The 16790-nt window shown below is 40.6% G+C and overlaps 1 protein-coding gene across 4 annotated transcripts in view; it reads left to right on the top strand.

Moving 5' to 3' along the window:
- The window catches only part of RB1 (RB transcriptional corepressor 1), a 350867-nt gene that overhangs the window by 48566 nt on the left and 285511 nt on the right, over nucleotides 1-16790 (top strand). For all 4 annotated transcript variants that reach the window (XM_040425458.1, XM_040425460.1, XM_040425459.1 and 1 more), the window contains exon 5: nucleotides 12852-12890. In XM_040425458.1, coding sequence (XP_040281392.1) covers nucleotides 12852-12890 — 39 coding nt within the window. The remainder of the gene's footprint in view (nucleotides 1-12851; nucleotides 12891-16790) is intronic.

The raw sequence follows: 16790 nt of genomic DNA on the forward strand, positions 1-16790 counted from the left end.
GAAGATTGCAGACACATTCCAAGCATACTCCACGTCCAGTAAAAGCACTTTTATTCTTCTGGAAAACAGCTCCCAAATGCCCAGCTCTGCTGTTCCAGGTGCCCAAAGCAAACCAGACTGAAGAAGGGAGGGCTGCTTTAGCTGCTCATATCTTAAGATTGGTGCCAGCTAGAAATATGGGCCTGGAAAGATGGCATTCTAACCTTTCAAACTATACCAGAACCACACCATTATATCCACTATATCAGAAGATATAGCCGTTAGAAATAGTCAGGAGTGAAAGCTGTTTTTACTTTCACTTTCAGCTGGTCACTTGGGAGCTGTTTTTCAGCAGAATAAAAGTGCTTTTCCTGGAACATGGAATACAGACGCCTAGTACACACAGGTATGCTTGGAAAGCGTTTGCAATTTTCTGTGGGGCGTTGTTGTTAGTTATATTGGTGAAAATGAGTTGACAGACTCCCTTTAACCCCTTCCGGACATATGACATATGGCGGCAGGTGCGTTCCCGCATTTTGACGTACTATTACGTCATGATGATCGGGCGGGCACCGAAGCAGTGCGCGCCCGATCACTGCAGGGGCTGCTATCAGCGCTGACCGTGGCATAGAAGGGATTTGCGGCGGGTGAGGGAGCCCATCAGGTCCCCGTGCTGCTGTGGCGGGGACCCGATGGGTGAAAAGGCATCCCGATGCCTTGCACGTCATCGGGACCTGCCTTATAAGGGTGCCCACTAACAGGCAATGCATTACAATACAGTTGTATTGTAATGCATTGCAGAGGGCATCAGACCCCCAAAATTAAAGTCCTAGAGTCGGACAGAAATAAAGTTACAAAAAAAATTATGTTTAAAGTAAAAGAAAAAAAACGCCCCTTTCTTCTGATTTTCTATTTAAAAAAAAAAGAAAACCCACATATAATGGGTATTGCCACGTCCGTAACGACCGGCTCTATAAATATATCACACAATCCACCCGTCCGATAAATACCGAAAAAAAAAAAACTGTTTAAAGAGGACCTTTCACTTGTAAAAACAATGTGAACTAAGTATGCTGACATATAGAGCGGCGCCGGGGGATCTCACTGCACTTACTATTATCCCCGGCCGCCGCTCCGTTCTCTCAGTATGCCCTCCGGTACCTTTGCTCTGTAAGTTATAGTAGGCGGTGTCTTCCCTTGTCCTGTGGGCGTCTCCTTCTCCTAGGCTGCAGCGCTGGCCAATCGCAGCGCACAGCTCACAGCCTGGGAGGTTTTTACAAGTGAAAGGTCCTCTTTAAAAGAAAAAAAAAAAAGCCTTTTTTGTCACCTTACATCACAAAAATTGCAACACTAAGCGATCCCCCCCCCCAAAATGGTACCAATAAAACCGTCACCTCATCCCGCAAAAAAAGTGCCCCTACATAAGACAATCGCCCAAAAAAATAAAAAAAACTATAGCTCTCAGAACATGGAGACACTAAAACATAATTTAGTTTTGTTTCAAAAATGCAATTATTGTGTTAAAGAGAAATAAATAAAAAGTAGATATGTTACATATCGCTGTGTCTGTAACAACCTTCTCTATAAAAATATCACATGACCTAACACTTCAGGTGAACACCGTAAAAAATTAAAATAAAAACTTAAATAAGAAAAAGTACACATATTGGGTATTGCCACGTCCGTAACGACCTGCTCTATAAAAATATCACATGATCTAACCCCTCAATTGAAAAAATAAAATAAAAACTGTGCCAAAACAACCAATTTTTTTTGGTGATCTTGCCTCATAAAGTGTTATGATTTTTTTGACCAATCATTATATGTACCCAAAAATGGTACCAATAAAAAAGTCAACTCTTCCTGAAAAAATGAGCCCCTGCACACAAAAACATATATATATTTTTTTTAAATGCTCTATTATGTAAAACTGAAACAAACAAAGAAAGTAGACATACTTGATATCATTGCGTCCGTAACAACAACCTGCTCTATACAAATAGTGCATGATCTACCCTGTCAGATGAACGTTGTACAGTGCCAAAACAGCATTTTTTGGGTTACCTTCTCTCACAAAAAAACGTAATGTAGAGCGATTAAAAATCATATGTACCCCAAAATAATACCAATAAAACTGTCAACTTATCCCCTAGTTTCCAAAATGGGGTCACTTTTTGGAGTTTCTACTGTAGGGGTGCATCAGGGGTGCTTCAAATGGAACATGGTGTCTAAAAACCAGTCCAGCAAAATCTGCCTTCCAAAAACCATGCGGCAATCCTTTACTTCTGCGCCCTGCCGTGCGCCCTTACATCAGTTTACGACCAAATGTGGGATGTTTCTGTAAACCGCAGAATCAGGGTAATAAATGTTAAGGTTTTTTTGGCTGTTATCCCTCAATGTGTTGAAGAAAAAAATTGATTAAAATGGAAAATCTGCCAAAAAAGTAAAATTTTGAAATTTCATCTCCATTTTCCTTTAATTCTTGTGGAACACCTAATGGGTTAACAAAGTTTGTAAAATCAGTTTTGAGTAACTTGAGGGGTGTTGTTTCTACAATGGGGTCATTTATGGGGGGTTTCCACTATGTAAGCCCCACAAAGTGACTTCAGAACTTAACTGGTCCTTTTAAAAAGTGGGTTTTGCAAATTTTCTTAAACATTTTAAGAATTAATTCTGAAATTCTAAGCCTTCTAACGTCCCCAAAAAATAAAATGACATTTACAAAATTATGCAAACATAAAGTAGACATATGAGGAACGTAAAGTAATAAATATTTTGAGGTATTACTTTGTTTTAACCTCTTAAGGACTCTATTTCACCTTAACCCCTTAAGGACCGGGCTCATTTTCACCTTAAGGACCAGGCTCATTTTCACCTTAAGGACCAGGCCATTTTTTGCAAATCTGACCAGTGTCACTTTAAGTGCTCATAACTTTAAAACGCTTTGACTTACCCAGGCCGTTCTGAGATTGTTTTTTCGTCACATATTGTACTTCATGACACTGCTAAAATTGGGTCAAAAAAGTTAATTTTTTTGCATAAAAAAATAAAATTTTTACCGTAAATTTTGAAAAATTAGCAAATTTCAAATTTTCAGTTTCTCTACCTCTGTAATACATAGTAATACCCCCAAAAATTGTGATGACTTTACATTCCCCATATGTCTACTTCATGCTTGAATTGTTTTGGGAATGATATTTTATTTTTTGGGGATGTTATAAGGCTTAGAAGTTTAGAAGCAAATCTTGAAATTTTTCAGAAATTTACAAAAACTCAATTTTTAGCGACCAGTTCAGGTCTGAAGTCACTTTGCGAGGCTTACATAATAGAAACCACCCAAAAATGACCCCATCTAAGAAACTACACCCCTCAAGGTATTCAAAACTGATTTTGCATACATTGTTAACCCTTTAGGTGTTGCACAAGAGTTATTGGCAAATGGGGAGGAAATTTGAGAATTTCATATTTTTGTCAAATTTTTCATTTTAACCCATTTTTTCCACTAACAAACCAAGGGTTAACAGCCAAACAAGACTGTATCTTTATTGCCCTGACTCTGCCGTTTACAGAAACACCCAATATGTGGCCGTAAACTACTGTACGGCCACACAGCGGGGCGTAGAGTGAAAGGTGCACCATATGGTTTTTGGAAGGCTGATTTTTATGGACTGGTTTTTTGACACCATGTCCCATTTGAAGCCCCCTGATGCACCCCAAGAGGAGAAACTCCCTAAAAGTGACCCCATCTAAGAAACTACACCCCTCAAGGTATTCAAAACTGATTTTACATACGTCGTTAACCCTTTAGGTGTTGCACAAGAGTTATTGGCAAATGGGGATGAAATTTGAGAATTTCATTTTTTTGCCTAATTTTCAATTTTAACCCATTTTTTCCACTAACAAAGCAAGGGTTAACAGCCAAACAAGATTGTATCTTTATTGCCCTGACTCTGCCGTTTACAGAAACACCCCATATGTGGCCGTAAACTACTGTACGGCCACACAGCGGGGCGTAGAGTGAAAGGTGCACCATATGGTTTTTGGAAGGCTGATTTTTATGGACTGGTTTTTTGACACCATGTCCCATTTGAAGCCCCCTGATGCACCCCAAGAGGAGAAACTCCCTAAAAGTGACCCCATCTAAGAAACTACACCCCTCAAGGTATTCAAAACTGATTTTACATACGTCGTTAACCCTTTAGGTGTTGCACAAGAGTTATTGGCAAATGGGGATGAAATTTGAGAATTTCATTTTTTTGCCTAATTTTCAATTTTAACCCATTTTTTCCACTAACAAAGCAAGGGTTAACAGCCAAACAAGATTGTATCTTTATTGCCCTGACTCTGCCGTTTACAGAAACACCCCATATGTGGCCGTAAACTACTGTACGGGCACACAGTAGGGCGTAGAGTGAAAGGTGCGCGGTTTGGTTTTTGGAAGCCAGATTTTGCTGGACTGTTTTTTTGACACCATGTCCCATTTGAAGCCCCCCTGATGCACCCCTAGAGTAGAAACTCCATAAAAGTGACCCCATCTAAGAAACTACACCCCTCAAGCTATTCAAAACTGATTTTACAAACTTTGTTAACCCTTTAGGTGTTGCACAAGATTTAATGGAAAATAGAGACACAATTTCAAAATTTCACATTTTTGGCAGATTTTCCATTTTAATATTTTTTTTCCAGTTACAAAGCAAGGGTTAACAGCCAAACAAAACTCAATATTTATGGCCCTAATTCTGTAGTTTACAGAAACACCCCATATGTGGTCGTAAACCGCTGTACGGGCACACGGCAGGGCGCAGAAGGAAAGGAATTCCATACGGTTTTTGGAAGGCAGGTTTTGCTGGACTGTTTTTTTTGACACCATGTCCCATTTGAAGCCCCCCTGATGCACCCCTAGAGTAGAAACTCCAAAAAAGTGACCCCATTTTAGAAACTACGGGATAGGGTGGCAGTTTTGTTGGTACTAGTTTAGGGTACATATGATTTTTGGTTGCTCTATATTACACTTTTTGTGCAGCAAGGTAACAAGAAATAGCTTTTTTGGCACGTTTTTTTTTTTTGTTATTTACAACATTCATCTGACAGGTTAGATTATGTGGTATTTTTATAGAGCAGGTTGTCGCGGACGCGGCGATACCTAATATGTATACATTTTTTTTTATTTATGTAAGTTTTATACAATAACTTCATTTTTAAAACCAAAAAAATGTTTTAGTGTCTCCATATTCTAAGAGCCATAGTTTTTTCAGTTTTTGGGCGATTATCTTGAGTAGGGTCTCATTTTTTGCGGGATGAGATGACGGTTTGATTGGCACTATTTTGGGGTGCATATGATTTTTTGATCGCTTGCTATTACACTTTTTGTGACGTAAGATGGCAAAAAATGGCTTTTTTTACACTGTTTTTTTTTTTTTTTTTTTACGGTGGTCATCTGAGGGGTTAGGTCATGTGATATTTTTATAGAGCCGGTCGATACGGACGCGGCGATACCTAATATGTATACTTTTTTTTTTATTTATGTAAGTTTTACAGAATGAGTTCATTTTTGAAAAAAAAAAAATCATGTTTTAGTGTCTCCATAGTCTAAGAGCCATAGTTTTTTCAGCTTTTGGGCGATTATCTTGAGTAGGGTCTCATTTTTTGCGGGATGAGATGACGGTTTGATTGGTACTATTTTGGCGTACATGCGACTTTTTTGATCACTTTTATTACTTTTTTTGGGAAGTAAGGTGGGCAAAATTTCAATTTTCTCATAGTTTTTATTTTTTTATTTTTATGGCGTTCACCGTGCGGGGAAAGTAACATGACCATTTTATAGATCAGGTCGTTACGGACGCGGCGATACCTAATATGTGTAGTTTATTTTATTTTTTTAATTTTTATTCAGTGATAAATGTTTTTTTTTTTTATCTTAACTTTTTTCACTTTTTTTTACATTTTTGTGACCCAGACCCACTTGGTTCTGGAAGATCCAGTGGGTCTGGTGTCTGTATAATACAGTACAGAACAATATATATTGTTCTGTACTGTATTTTACTTACACTGAACAGATCTGTGCTTTTAGCACAGATCTGTTCAGCACCATGGACAGCAGGACGCCTGAGCAGGCGTCCTGTTGCCATGGGAACCCTCCCCGTCTGCTCAGAACTTCGCAGACGGGGAAGGGTAAGGACGGGGCTGAGGGGGGCTCTCTGGGGGCTCTCTCCCTCTCCATCGGGGGGCTGCAAAGCCACAGCAGCCCCCCGATGGAGAGGGAGGGAGCTCCCTGACCGATGACAGTTAACTTTTTCCATACAGCGGTCCGTACGGACCGCGGTATGGAAAGGGTTAAACGGCTGACATCTTCACAGATGTCAGCCGTTCATACCAGGGTGCCAGCAATGTGCTGGCACCCTGGTATACCCACTAGAAGCCAACGATCGTTCATGGGGAGGCGGGCGGGGGATCGCGATCCCGCCTGCCGCACCGCCCGCCTCCCGCAACGCCCCCACCGCCTGCGACACCCCCCCCGCACCACCCTCCGGCATAAAATCGTGCAGGGGTGCAGGGGGGGGTGAAAAATAATGATTTTAGCCACTCTAAAGTTTCTGATCCCCGCGGTCAGGGACCGCGGCGATCAGAAACTGCAAAAAGCGCAGCAAACCGCAGGTCTGAATTGACCTGCGGTTTTCTGCGATCGCCGATACGGGGGGGTCAAATGACCCCCCCCTGCATTGTTACGGGATGCCGCCTGAATGATTTCAGCCGAAATCCCGTTCCGATTAACCCCTGCGGCGCCGGAGTTCCGATTTTAAGTCAGGACGTACCGGTACGTCCTCGGTCCTTAAGGACTCGGGAAATAGGGCGTACCGGTACGTCCTAGGTCCTTAAGGACTCGGGGAAATAGGGCGTACCGGTACGTCCTAGGTCCTTAAGGGGTTAAGGACTTGGCCATTTTTTGCAAATCTGACCAGTGTCACTTTAAGTGCTGATAACTTTAAAACTCTTATCCAGGCCATTCTGAGATTTTTTTTGTCACATATTGTACTTCATGACACTGGTAAAATGAAGTAAAAAAATTCATTTTTATTTATAAAAAAAAATACCAAATTTACTAAAAATTTGTAAAAAATTGCTAATTTCCAAGTTTTTCAATTTCTCTACTTCTATAATACATAGTAATACCTCCAAAAATAGTTATTACTTTACATTCCCCATATGTCTACTTCATGTTTGGATCATTTTGGGAATGATATATTTTATTTTTTGGGGATATTACAAGGCTTAGAAGTTTAGAAGCAAATCTTGAAATTTTTCAGAAATTTTCAAAAACCCAATTTTTAGGGACCAGTTCAGGTCTGAAGTCACTTTGCGAGGCTTACATAATAGAAACCACCATTCTATAAACTACACCCCTCAAGGTATTCAAAACTGATTTTACAAACGTCGTTAACCCTTTAGGTGTTTCACAAGAATTAATGGGAAAATAGAGATACAATTTAAAAATTTTCACTTTTTTGGCAGATTTTCCATTTTAATAATTTTTTTTCAGTTACAAAGCAAGGGTTAACAGCCAAACCAAACTCAATATTTATGGCCCTGATTCTGTCGTTTACAGAAATGCCCCATATGTGGACGTAAACCGCTGTACGGGCACATGGCAGGGCGCAGAAGGAAAGGAATGCCATACGGTTTTTGAAAGGCAGGTTTTGCTGGACTAGTTTTTTTTGACACCATGTCCCATTTGAAGCCCCCCTGATGCACCCCTAGAGTAGAAACTCCAAAAAAGTGACTCCATTTTAGAAACTACGTGATAGGGTGGCAGCATTGTTGGTACTAGTTTAGGGTACATATGATTTTTGGTTGCTCTATATTACACTTTTTGTGAGGCAAGGTAACAAGAAATAGCTGTTTTGGCACCGTTTTTATTTTTTGTTATTTACAACATTCATCTGACAGGTTAGATCATGTGATATTTATATAGACCAGGTTGTCACGGATGCGGCGATACCTAATATGTATACTTTTTTTTAATTTAAGTTTTACACAATGATTTCTTTTTTTTAAACAAAAAAAATCATGTTTTAGTGTTTCCATAGTCTGAGAGCCATAATTTTTTCAGTTTTTGGGCGATTACCTTGAGTAGGGTATGATTTTTGCGGGATGAGATGACTGTTTGTTTTATTGGCACTATTTTGGGGTGCGTGTGACTTTCTGATCGCTTGCTATTACACTTTTTGTGATGTAAGGTGACCAAAAATGGCTTTTTTTTTTTACAGTTTTTTATATTTTTACGGTATTAACCTGAGGGGTTAGGTGATGATATTTTTATAGAGCCGGTCGATACGGACGCGGCGATACCTAATATGTATAGTTTTTTTTATTTATATAAGTTTTACACAATAATATCCTTTTTGAAACAAAAAAAAATCATGTTTTAGTGTCTCCATATTCTGAGAGCCATAGTTTTTTCATTTTTTGGGCGATTATATTAGGTAGGGTCTCATTTTTGTTCGGGATGAGATGACTGTTTGGCACTATGTCTCCATATTCTGAGCCATAGTGTTTTTTTTTTTTTTTTTTGGGCGATGGTCTCAGGTAGGGGCTCATTTTTTGCGGGATCAGTACTATTGGTACTATTTTGGTGGGCAAACACCTTTTTGATCGCTTGCTGTTGTACTTTTTGTGATGTAAGGTGACATAAAAATTGTTTATTTAGCACATTTTTTATTTGTAACGGTGTTCATCTGAGGGGTTAGGTCACGTGATATGTTGGGGGTCTAAACCTTTACAATGCATTCCAATACTTCTGTATTGGAATGCATTAGCTGTATGAGTAATACAGTGTGTATTACTCATACAGCTTCCAGCCTGTGAGATCCAGGGGGCTGGATCTCACAGGCTCGTCACCGGAAGGCAGCACAATGCCTTCCATGCCATTGGGTCCTCCCTACAGCCGCATGGGGACCCGATGACACCGCCGCCGCAAACCCCCCTTCCCCCGGCGTTGTGACAGGATGTCCACTGAATGATTTCAGAGGACATCCTGTTCCTATTAACCCCCGCCGCACCGCAATTTAGTTTTAAAGTTATGACGAACCGGTACGTCATGGGTCCTTAAGGACTCGGGAAACATGCTGTACCGGTACGTCATAAGTCCTTAAGGGGTTAAAAGAAATTTAGAAAATTGCTAAATTTTTCAACATTTTTGTTAAATAATCGGGGGATTTTTCATAAATAAAGGTGAAATATATTGACTCAAATTTATGACTGTCATGAAGTACAATGTGTCACGAGAAAACTATCTCAGAATGGCTTGGATAAATAAAAGTGTCCCAAAGTTATTACCACATAAAGTGACACATGTCAGATTTGCAAAAAATGGCCTGGGCAGGAAGGTAAAACTGGCCAGGGGTAGAAGGGGTTAATATTAAAAAGCTGTGGTAAATAGCAGCTGTGGCACCTAGGTGGCTGTGACCCATCAGCACCTTGCAAATGCCATTGCTGGGTGCCAGTGCCTTTACATGGCACCAGTGGGTCTAGTGAAGGCCACGATATCTACAATCTGTAAATGTGTTAAAGATGCTCTTAATCAGAGCTGAAATGTTTTGTTTCTGCTGCTCCACATTAGTAGTTTAATCCTAGGATTTTATGTGCACGGAAGAGGAGACCTGATGCCAGCAGGGTCAATTCAGTTCTCAGCTTTATTACACAGCACATTCCTATACATAGTGAGGAAGGGGGAGGGGGAGGAGTACATTGTGTAATGTCCTCATTGGTCAGTACTGGTACTACGTTTATCACAAATGACCCCTCCAGGAGGGGGGTCTTCCAGGATGGGCTGAGACCCTCGTGCTGTTCTTTCTCATTTTATTTTTTTAAGCAACAGGATATGGGAGCCATATTGATTTCGGAAGAATGATATACATATATGCACATCTCTATCAAATGCATAGCATAATAGATTGCCTGTCAGTTTTCTACAGTGCACTGCACAAGTAGTACAGTGTATTATGTAAGTGGTATATGATCAATTGATCAAAGTCACCTTGTGGGTCTGTTAAGTGATAAACTAACAAAGTTTTATTAAAAAATAATTAACTCCAACTAAACAAGAATAAGTCACATTTTGGACTGAAAAGTTTTAAAGGGAACCTGTCATCAACTTTATGCTGCCCATACTAACGGCAGAATAAAGTAGAGACAGGTGACTTGATTTCAGCGGTCTGTCATTCAAAAGTTAAAAGTAAGTGGTTACCGAGAACCAACTTCACAATCATTGCAGAGTGGGCCTGGAAAAGAGTCCCGGCCACCTGAGAAGAGTCCTGGTTATTCATAAATTCCTGCTCTCACTGCCCACCTGCTGATGACTGACAGTCTTCTACCTAGTTTTCACCCTTTCTTTCTAGGAGAGAACTCCCAATCATCAGCAGCTGGGCAGGGAGAGCAGGAGATATGAATAACCATGACTCTTCAGTAGATTTGACTATTTTTAAGGCCTGGGCTGCAATGAATATGCCTTGTATACTCCAAAATGATAATGGTGAAAACTTTAGGCTGTCCCACAAAGCCCTCACACAGCTCTATCAAAAGTAATAAAACTTTAAAATAAAATACCTGTACTATGTATATTTGGTATCACTTTAATCATACTGACCTAGAGACTAAACTAAAGTTGTCATGCTAACTGAATTGCCAACACAGCAAGATTGCCTTCTCCTCGCCTAGCTCAGCGTGATTGACCAGTTTACTCTATACTAAATAATGAGAGAATTGTTAGCTGTGATTTATTTAAAGTAAGACAAGGCACCGATCACTAAATCATGCTGCGCATGGTTCCCTTCAACAAAGCAACCTAACTGATTTAGCCAATGTTCACGCAGAGGCTTCTTTTGGGCAATGCTATCTGTGGGTGAATGGCATCACAGATTAAATTTGTTCTTTCTTTTAGTACATGCATGGTGTTTTTTGTGACTCTGCGTGTCTCTAAGTCTACTTTCACACTAGCGTTTTGGCTTTCCGTTTGAGATCCGTTCAGGGCTCTCACAAGCGGTCCAAAACTGATCAGTTTTGCCCTAATGCAAATTCTGAATGGAAAAGGATCCGCTCAGAATGCATCAGTTTGCCTCTGTTCAGTCTGCATTCCGCTCTGGAGGCGGACACCAAAACGCTGCCTGCAGCGTTTTGGTGTCCGTTTGATGAAACTGAGCCAAACGGATCCTGACACACAATGTAAGTCAATGGGGACAGATCCGTTTTCTAGGACACAATCTGGCACAATAGAAAACTGATCCGTCCTCCATTGACTTTCAATGGATTTCAAGACTGATCCATCATGGCTATAGAACACATAATACAACCGGATCCGTTCATGATGGATGCATGCGGTTGTTTTATTGTAACGGATCCGTTTTTGCAGATCCATGACGGATCCGCCCAAAACGGGAGTGTATAAGTAGCCTTAATTCAAAGAACAAAACCTCTGAAACACATTTAGAACCTATGTTTTTTTTTTTTTTTTTTTTATTTGTCAACTTTTCTATTAAATGGGACAGGGAGGATAAGTGAAGAGATAGATGTTGTGATGAGATTTGCCAAGATTTTTTTTTTTTCTAAGTAGCATTGTCTGCACATTACAGCGTCATTGAGCAGATAATTACATGGGAAGGGCAGAGGTGTGTAATATTTCTACTAAACGAAGTATTCGTCAAACTGTGTGATATGTTGTAGCATGTAGCAAGTAGAAGTAATAATTTTGCATCATTGTACAAAGAAAGCTAACTACAACCTTACAATTAATCGCCATTATTAAGACTGCATGACTGAGATAAAGGATAATAACATTAAAGGAGTTGTCTCACTTCAGCAAATGGTATTTATCATGTAGAGAAAGTTAATGCAAGCCACTTAGGGCTCTTTCACACTTGCGTTCTTGTCTTCCGGCATAGAGTTCCGTCGTCGGGGCTCTATGCCGGAAGAATCCTGATCAGGATTATCCTAATGCATTCTGAATGGAGAGAAATCCGTTCAGGATGCATCAGGATGCATCAGGATGTCTTCAGTTCCGGAACGGAACGTTTTTTGGCCGGAGAAAATACCGCAGCATGCTGCGCTTTTTGCTCCGGCCAAAAATCCGGAACACTTGCCGCAAGGCCGGATCCGGAATTAATGCCCATTGAAAGGCATTGATCCGGATCCGACCTTAAGCTAAACGTCGTTTCGGCGCATTGCCGGAGCCGACATTTAGCTTTTTCAGAGTGGTTACCATGGCTGCCGGGACGCTAAAGTCCTGGCAGCCATGGTAAAGTGTAGTGGGGAGCAGCATACTTACCGTCTGTGCGGCTCCCGGGGCGCTTCAGAGTGACGTCAGGGCGCCCCAAGCGCATGGATCATGTGATCACATGGATCACGTCATCCATGCGCATGGGGCGCTCTGATGTCACTCTGGAGCGCCCCGGGAGCCGCACGGACTGTAAGTATACCGCTCCCCACTACTACTATGGCAACCAGGACTTTAATAGCGTCCTGGGTGCCATAGTAACACTGAACGCATTTGGAAGACGGTTCCGTCTTCAAATGCTTTCAGTACACTTGCGTTTTTCCGGATCCGGCGTGTAATTCCGGCAAGTGGAGTACACGCCGGATCCGGACAACGCAAGTGTGAAAGAGGCCTTACTAATGTATTATGATTGTCCATATTGCCTCCTTTGCTGGCTGTTGGGCTGGGGCTACATGCCAATCTTGGTCACTATACATGTTGCCTGACCAAAGATTGCTGTGTAGTAGTAGTGCAGAAATTGAACCACACAGGGTTGCAACATGACTAGTAAGTAAAAATGCATTTTTTTTCCGATTAAATAATTGTTTGCTTTTTATTTTGTGTTTAGCACATTTGACAACATTTTTATGGAACAGACAAATAATCAGTAAGTATATTTTCATGTCATGTTCTTCATTATAATCCTGTTGGCTGAAGCCAAGCCGGCTAACACGGCTGACTATAGCTGCTGTATTAAAGTGTAACTGTTGTTTCAGGTAATTTGGTGAGGTGTCAGATAGGTATTACATGAGGACCCTCATTCCTCTTGTTTTAATTGTTGACTTGTTTGCTGCTATTGTTATTTATGACTCTGTGTGTACTTGAACCCCCTGATTGTAAAGCGCTATACAAATAAAGATTATTATAACACTGGAATTAGGGATGTGTGAGGAGGACTATGACATAGTGGGAATAACGGAAACATGGCTGGATGATGGCTATGACTGGGAAAGGAAACGGGTTCTTGGCAATAACCAAAGACCATTACCTCTCCCAACTGGTTCAGGACCCGACTAGAGGGACGGCCATACTGGTCTTAGTATTAACCAATAGACCTGACAGAACAACAGACGTGCAGGTTGGGGGACACCTGGGAAATAGTGACCATAAAGTAATAACCTTCCAATTATCATTCAAAGAGCGTTTCTACAGGGAGGAACAAAAATACCAAACTTCAAAAAAGCAAAATTTTGCCAACTAAGAGGGGCCATAGGCCTAACTAACTGGGACAAAGCCCTCAAAAATAAAAATACAGCCATAAAATGGGATATCTTTAAAAGCATCCTAAAATCTCATTGTGAGAGGTACATACTGTATAGGAATAAAAGATTAAGGAACAAAAAGAAACCAATGTGGATAAATAGAACTGTAAAGAAAGCAATAAATGACAAAAAGCATATAAATCACTAAAACAGGAGGGTAGCACTGAATAACTAAGGAAAAAAATAGAACATGTAAAAAACAAAACGGCCAAACTAAAGACCGAGAGATTAATTGCCAAAGAGAGTAAAACTAACCCTAAAATGATGTTCAATTATATCGGTTAAAAAGTATAAATCTGAAGGTGTCGGCCCTTTACAGAGTAATGAGGGGGGGAGTCGCAGAGAGCGACGAGGAGAAAGCAAAGCTGTTAAATATTTTTTTTCTCCAATGTATTAACTAAAGAAAATAAACTGTCAGATGACATGCAGAATGCAAAAATAAATTCCCCATTAAACGTGTCCTGTCTGACCCAGGAAGAAGTACAACAGCAACTTAAAAAGATTAAAATAGACAAATCGCCAGGACCTGATGGCATACACCCCCGTATCCTAAGGGAATTAAGTAATGTAATGTCCTAGCCAGACCCTTATTTCTGATATTTGCAGACTCCTTACTGACAGGGAATGTCCCACAGGATTGGCACATAGCAAATGTGGTGCCAATATTCAAAAAGGGTCCAAAAACAGAGTCTGGAAACTATAGGCCGGTAAGTTTAACATCTGTTGTGGGTAAACTGTTTGAAGGTTTTCTAAGAGATGCTATCTTAGAGCATCTCAACGGAAATAAGCAAATAACGCCATATCAGCATGGCTTCATGAGGGATCGGTTATGCTAAACTAATTTAATCAGTTTCTATGAGGAGGTAAGTTCTAGACTTGACAGCGGCGAATCAATGGATGTTGTATATCTGGACTTCTCCAAAGCATATTACACTGTACCACATAAAAGGTTAGTATATAAAATGAGAATGCTCGAACTTGGAGAAAATGTCTGTATGTGGGTAAGTAACTGGCTGAGTGATAGAAAACAGAGGGTAGTTATTAACGGTACACACTCAGATTGGGTCACTGTCACTAGTGGGGTACCACAGGGGTCAGTAATGGACCCTATTCTCTTCAATATATTTATTAATGATCTTGTAGAAGGCTTGCATAGTAAAATATCAATTTTTGCAGATGACACTAAACTGTGTAATTTAATTAACACTGAAGAGGACAGTATACTACTACAGAGGGATCTGGATAGATTGGATGCTTGGGCAGATAAGTGGCAGATGAGGTTTAACACTGACAAATGTAAAGTTATGCACATGGGAAGGAATACTGCAAGTCACCCATACATACTAAATCGTAAAACACTCCGTAACACTGACATGGAAAAGGATCTAGAAATTTTAATAAACGGCAAACTAAGCTGCAAAAACCAGTGTCAGGCAGCTGATGCCAAGGCCAATAAGATAATGGGTGGCATCAAAAGGGTCATAGATGCCCGTGATAAGAACATAGTCCTACCACTTTACAAATCACTAGTCAGACCACACATGGAGTACTGTGTACAGTTTTGGGCTCCTGTGAACAAGGCAGACATAGCAGAGCTGGAGAGGGTCCAGAGGAGGGCAACTAAAGTAATAACTGGAATGGAGCAACTACAGTACCCTGAAAGATTATCAAAATTAAGGTTATTCACTTTAGAAAAAAAGACGACTGAGGGGAGATCTAATTACTATGTATAAATATATCGGGGGTCAGTACAGAGATCTCTCCCATCATCTATTTATCCCCAGGACTGTGACGAGGGGACATCCTCTGCGTCTGGAGGAAAGAAGGTTTGTACACAAACATAGAAAAGGATTCTTTACGGTAAGAGCAGTGAGACTATGGAACTCTCTGCCTGAGGAGGTGGTGATGGTAAATGCAATGAAGGAATTCAAGAGGGGCCTGGATGTTTTTCTGGAGTGTAATAATATTACAGGCTATAGCTACGAGAGGGGTCGTTGATCCAGGGAGTTATTCTGATTGCCTGATTGGAGTCGGGAAGGAATTTTTTTATTCCCCTAAAGTGGGGAAAATTGGTTTCTACTTCTGTTTTTTTTTTTTTGCCTACCTCTGGATCAACTTGCAGTATGACAGTCCGAACTGGATGGACAAATGTCTTTTTTCGGCCTTATGTACCATGTTACTATTTCTGGCCATTATGACTTGTGTGACTTGCATTTTTAGAAGTTTTTATTCTCAGTAATCTGTTCAGTTCTTTTTCCTGAGCTACTGGGTGGAGACTAGCTGGAGTCATGTTCCCATAGATTACATATGGAGGAACTTGAGAACCTGCTTCCAATTCACTCTAGCGGAACGTCTTTCTGCCTTTTCCTATTTGCCACAGTTGATGCCTTCTCCTCCAACTCCCCACCCCTTTCCATAGACTTGTATGTAATCTGATCCTGCAGTGAAGAAGACTGATACAGATTTCATCAGTGAATTTTTACAGTTTCCTATATTTGCCTGTACTATTAGGCCTCTTTCACACGGGCGTCACGGATTTGTGCCGGATAAAATGCGGGTGCGTCTTGGGAAAATGGGTGATTTTTCCGTGCAAGTGCGAAACATTTTTATGCGTTTTGCACGCGATTGAGAAAAATCGCCATGTTTGGTACTCAAACCCGAACTTCTCCACAGAAGTTTGGGTTAGGTGTTGTGTAGTTTTATTATTTTTCCCTTATAACATGGTAATAGCCTTCTTAATTCAGAATGCGAAGTAAAATAGTGATGGAGGGATTAAAATTAAAAATTTTACTCGCCTTAATCCACTTGTTCAATTTAAATTATAATTTTTTTTTAACCCCTCCATCACTATTTTACTTAGCATTATGAATTAAGAATGCTATTATTTTCTCTTATAACCATGTTATAAGGGAAAATAATAATGATTGGGTCCCCATCCAGATCGTCTACTAGCAACCACTTGCTTGCAGATGCTTGCGATTTTCACACAGCCCCATTCACTTCTATGGGCCCTGCATTGCGTGAAAAACGAACAAAATAGAGCATGCTGCGATTTTCACGCAACGCACAAGTGATGCGTGAAAATCATCACTCATGTGCACAGCCCCATAGAAATGAATGGGTCTGGATTCAGTGCGGGCGCATTGCACCAGTGCGGAAATCTCGCCCGTGTGAAAGAGGCATTAATTTATGGGAAAAGATGAAAAAGCAGTTACACTCTAACCCCTTGCAAACATAGGTATGCC

The sequence above is a fragment of the Bufo bufo genome, chromosome 3, assembly GCF_905171765.1.
Source record: "Bufo bufo chromosome 3, aBufBuf1.1, whole genome shotgun sequence".
Taxonomy (NCBI): domain Eukaryota; kingdom Metazoa; phylum Chordata; class Amphibia; order Anura; family Bufonidae; genus Bufo; species Bufo bufo.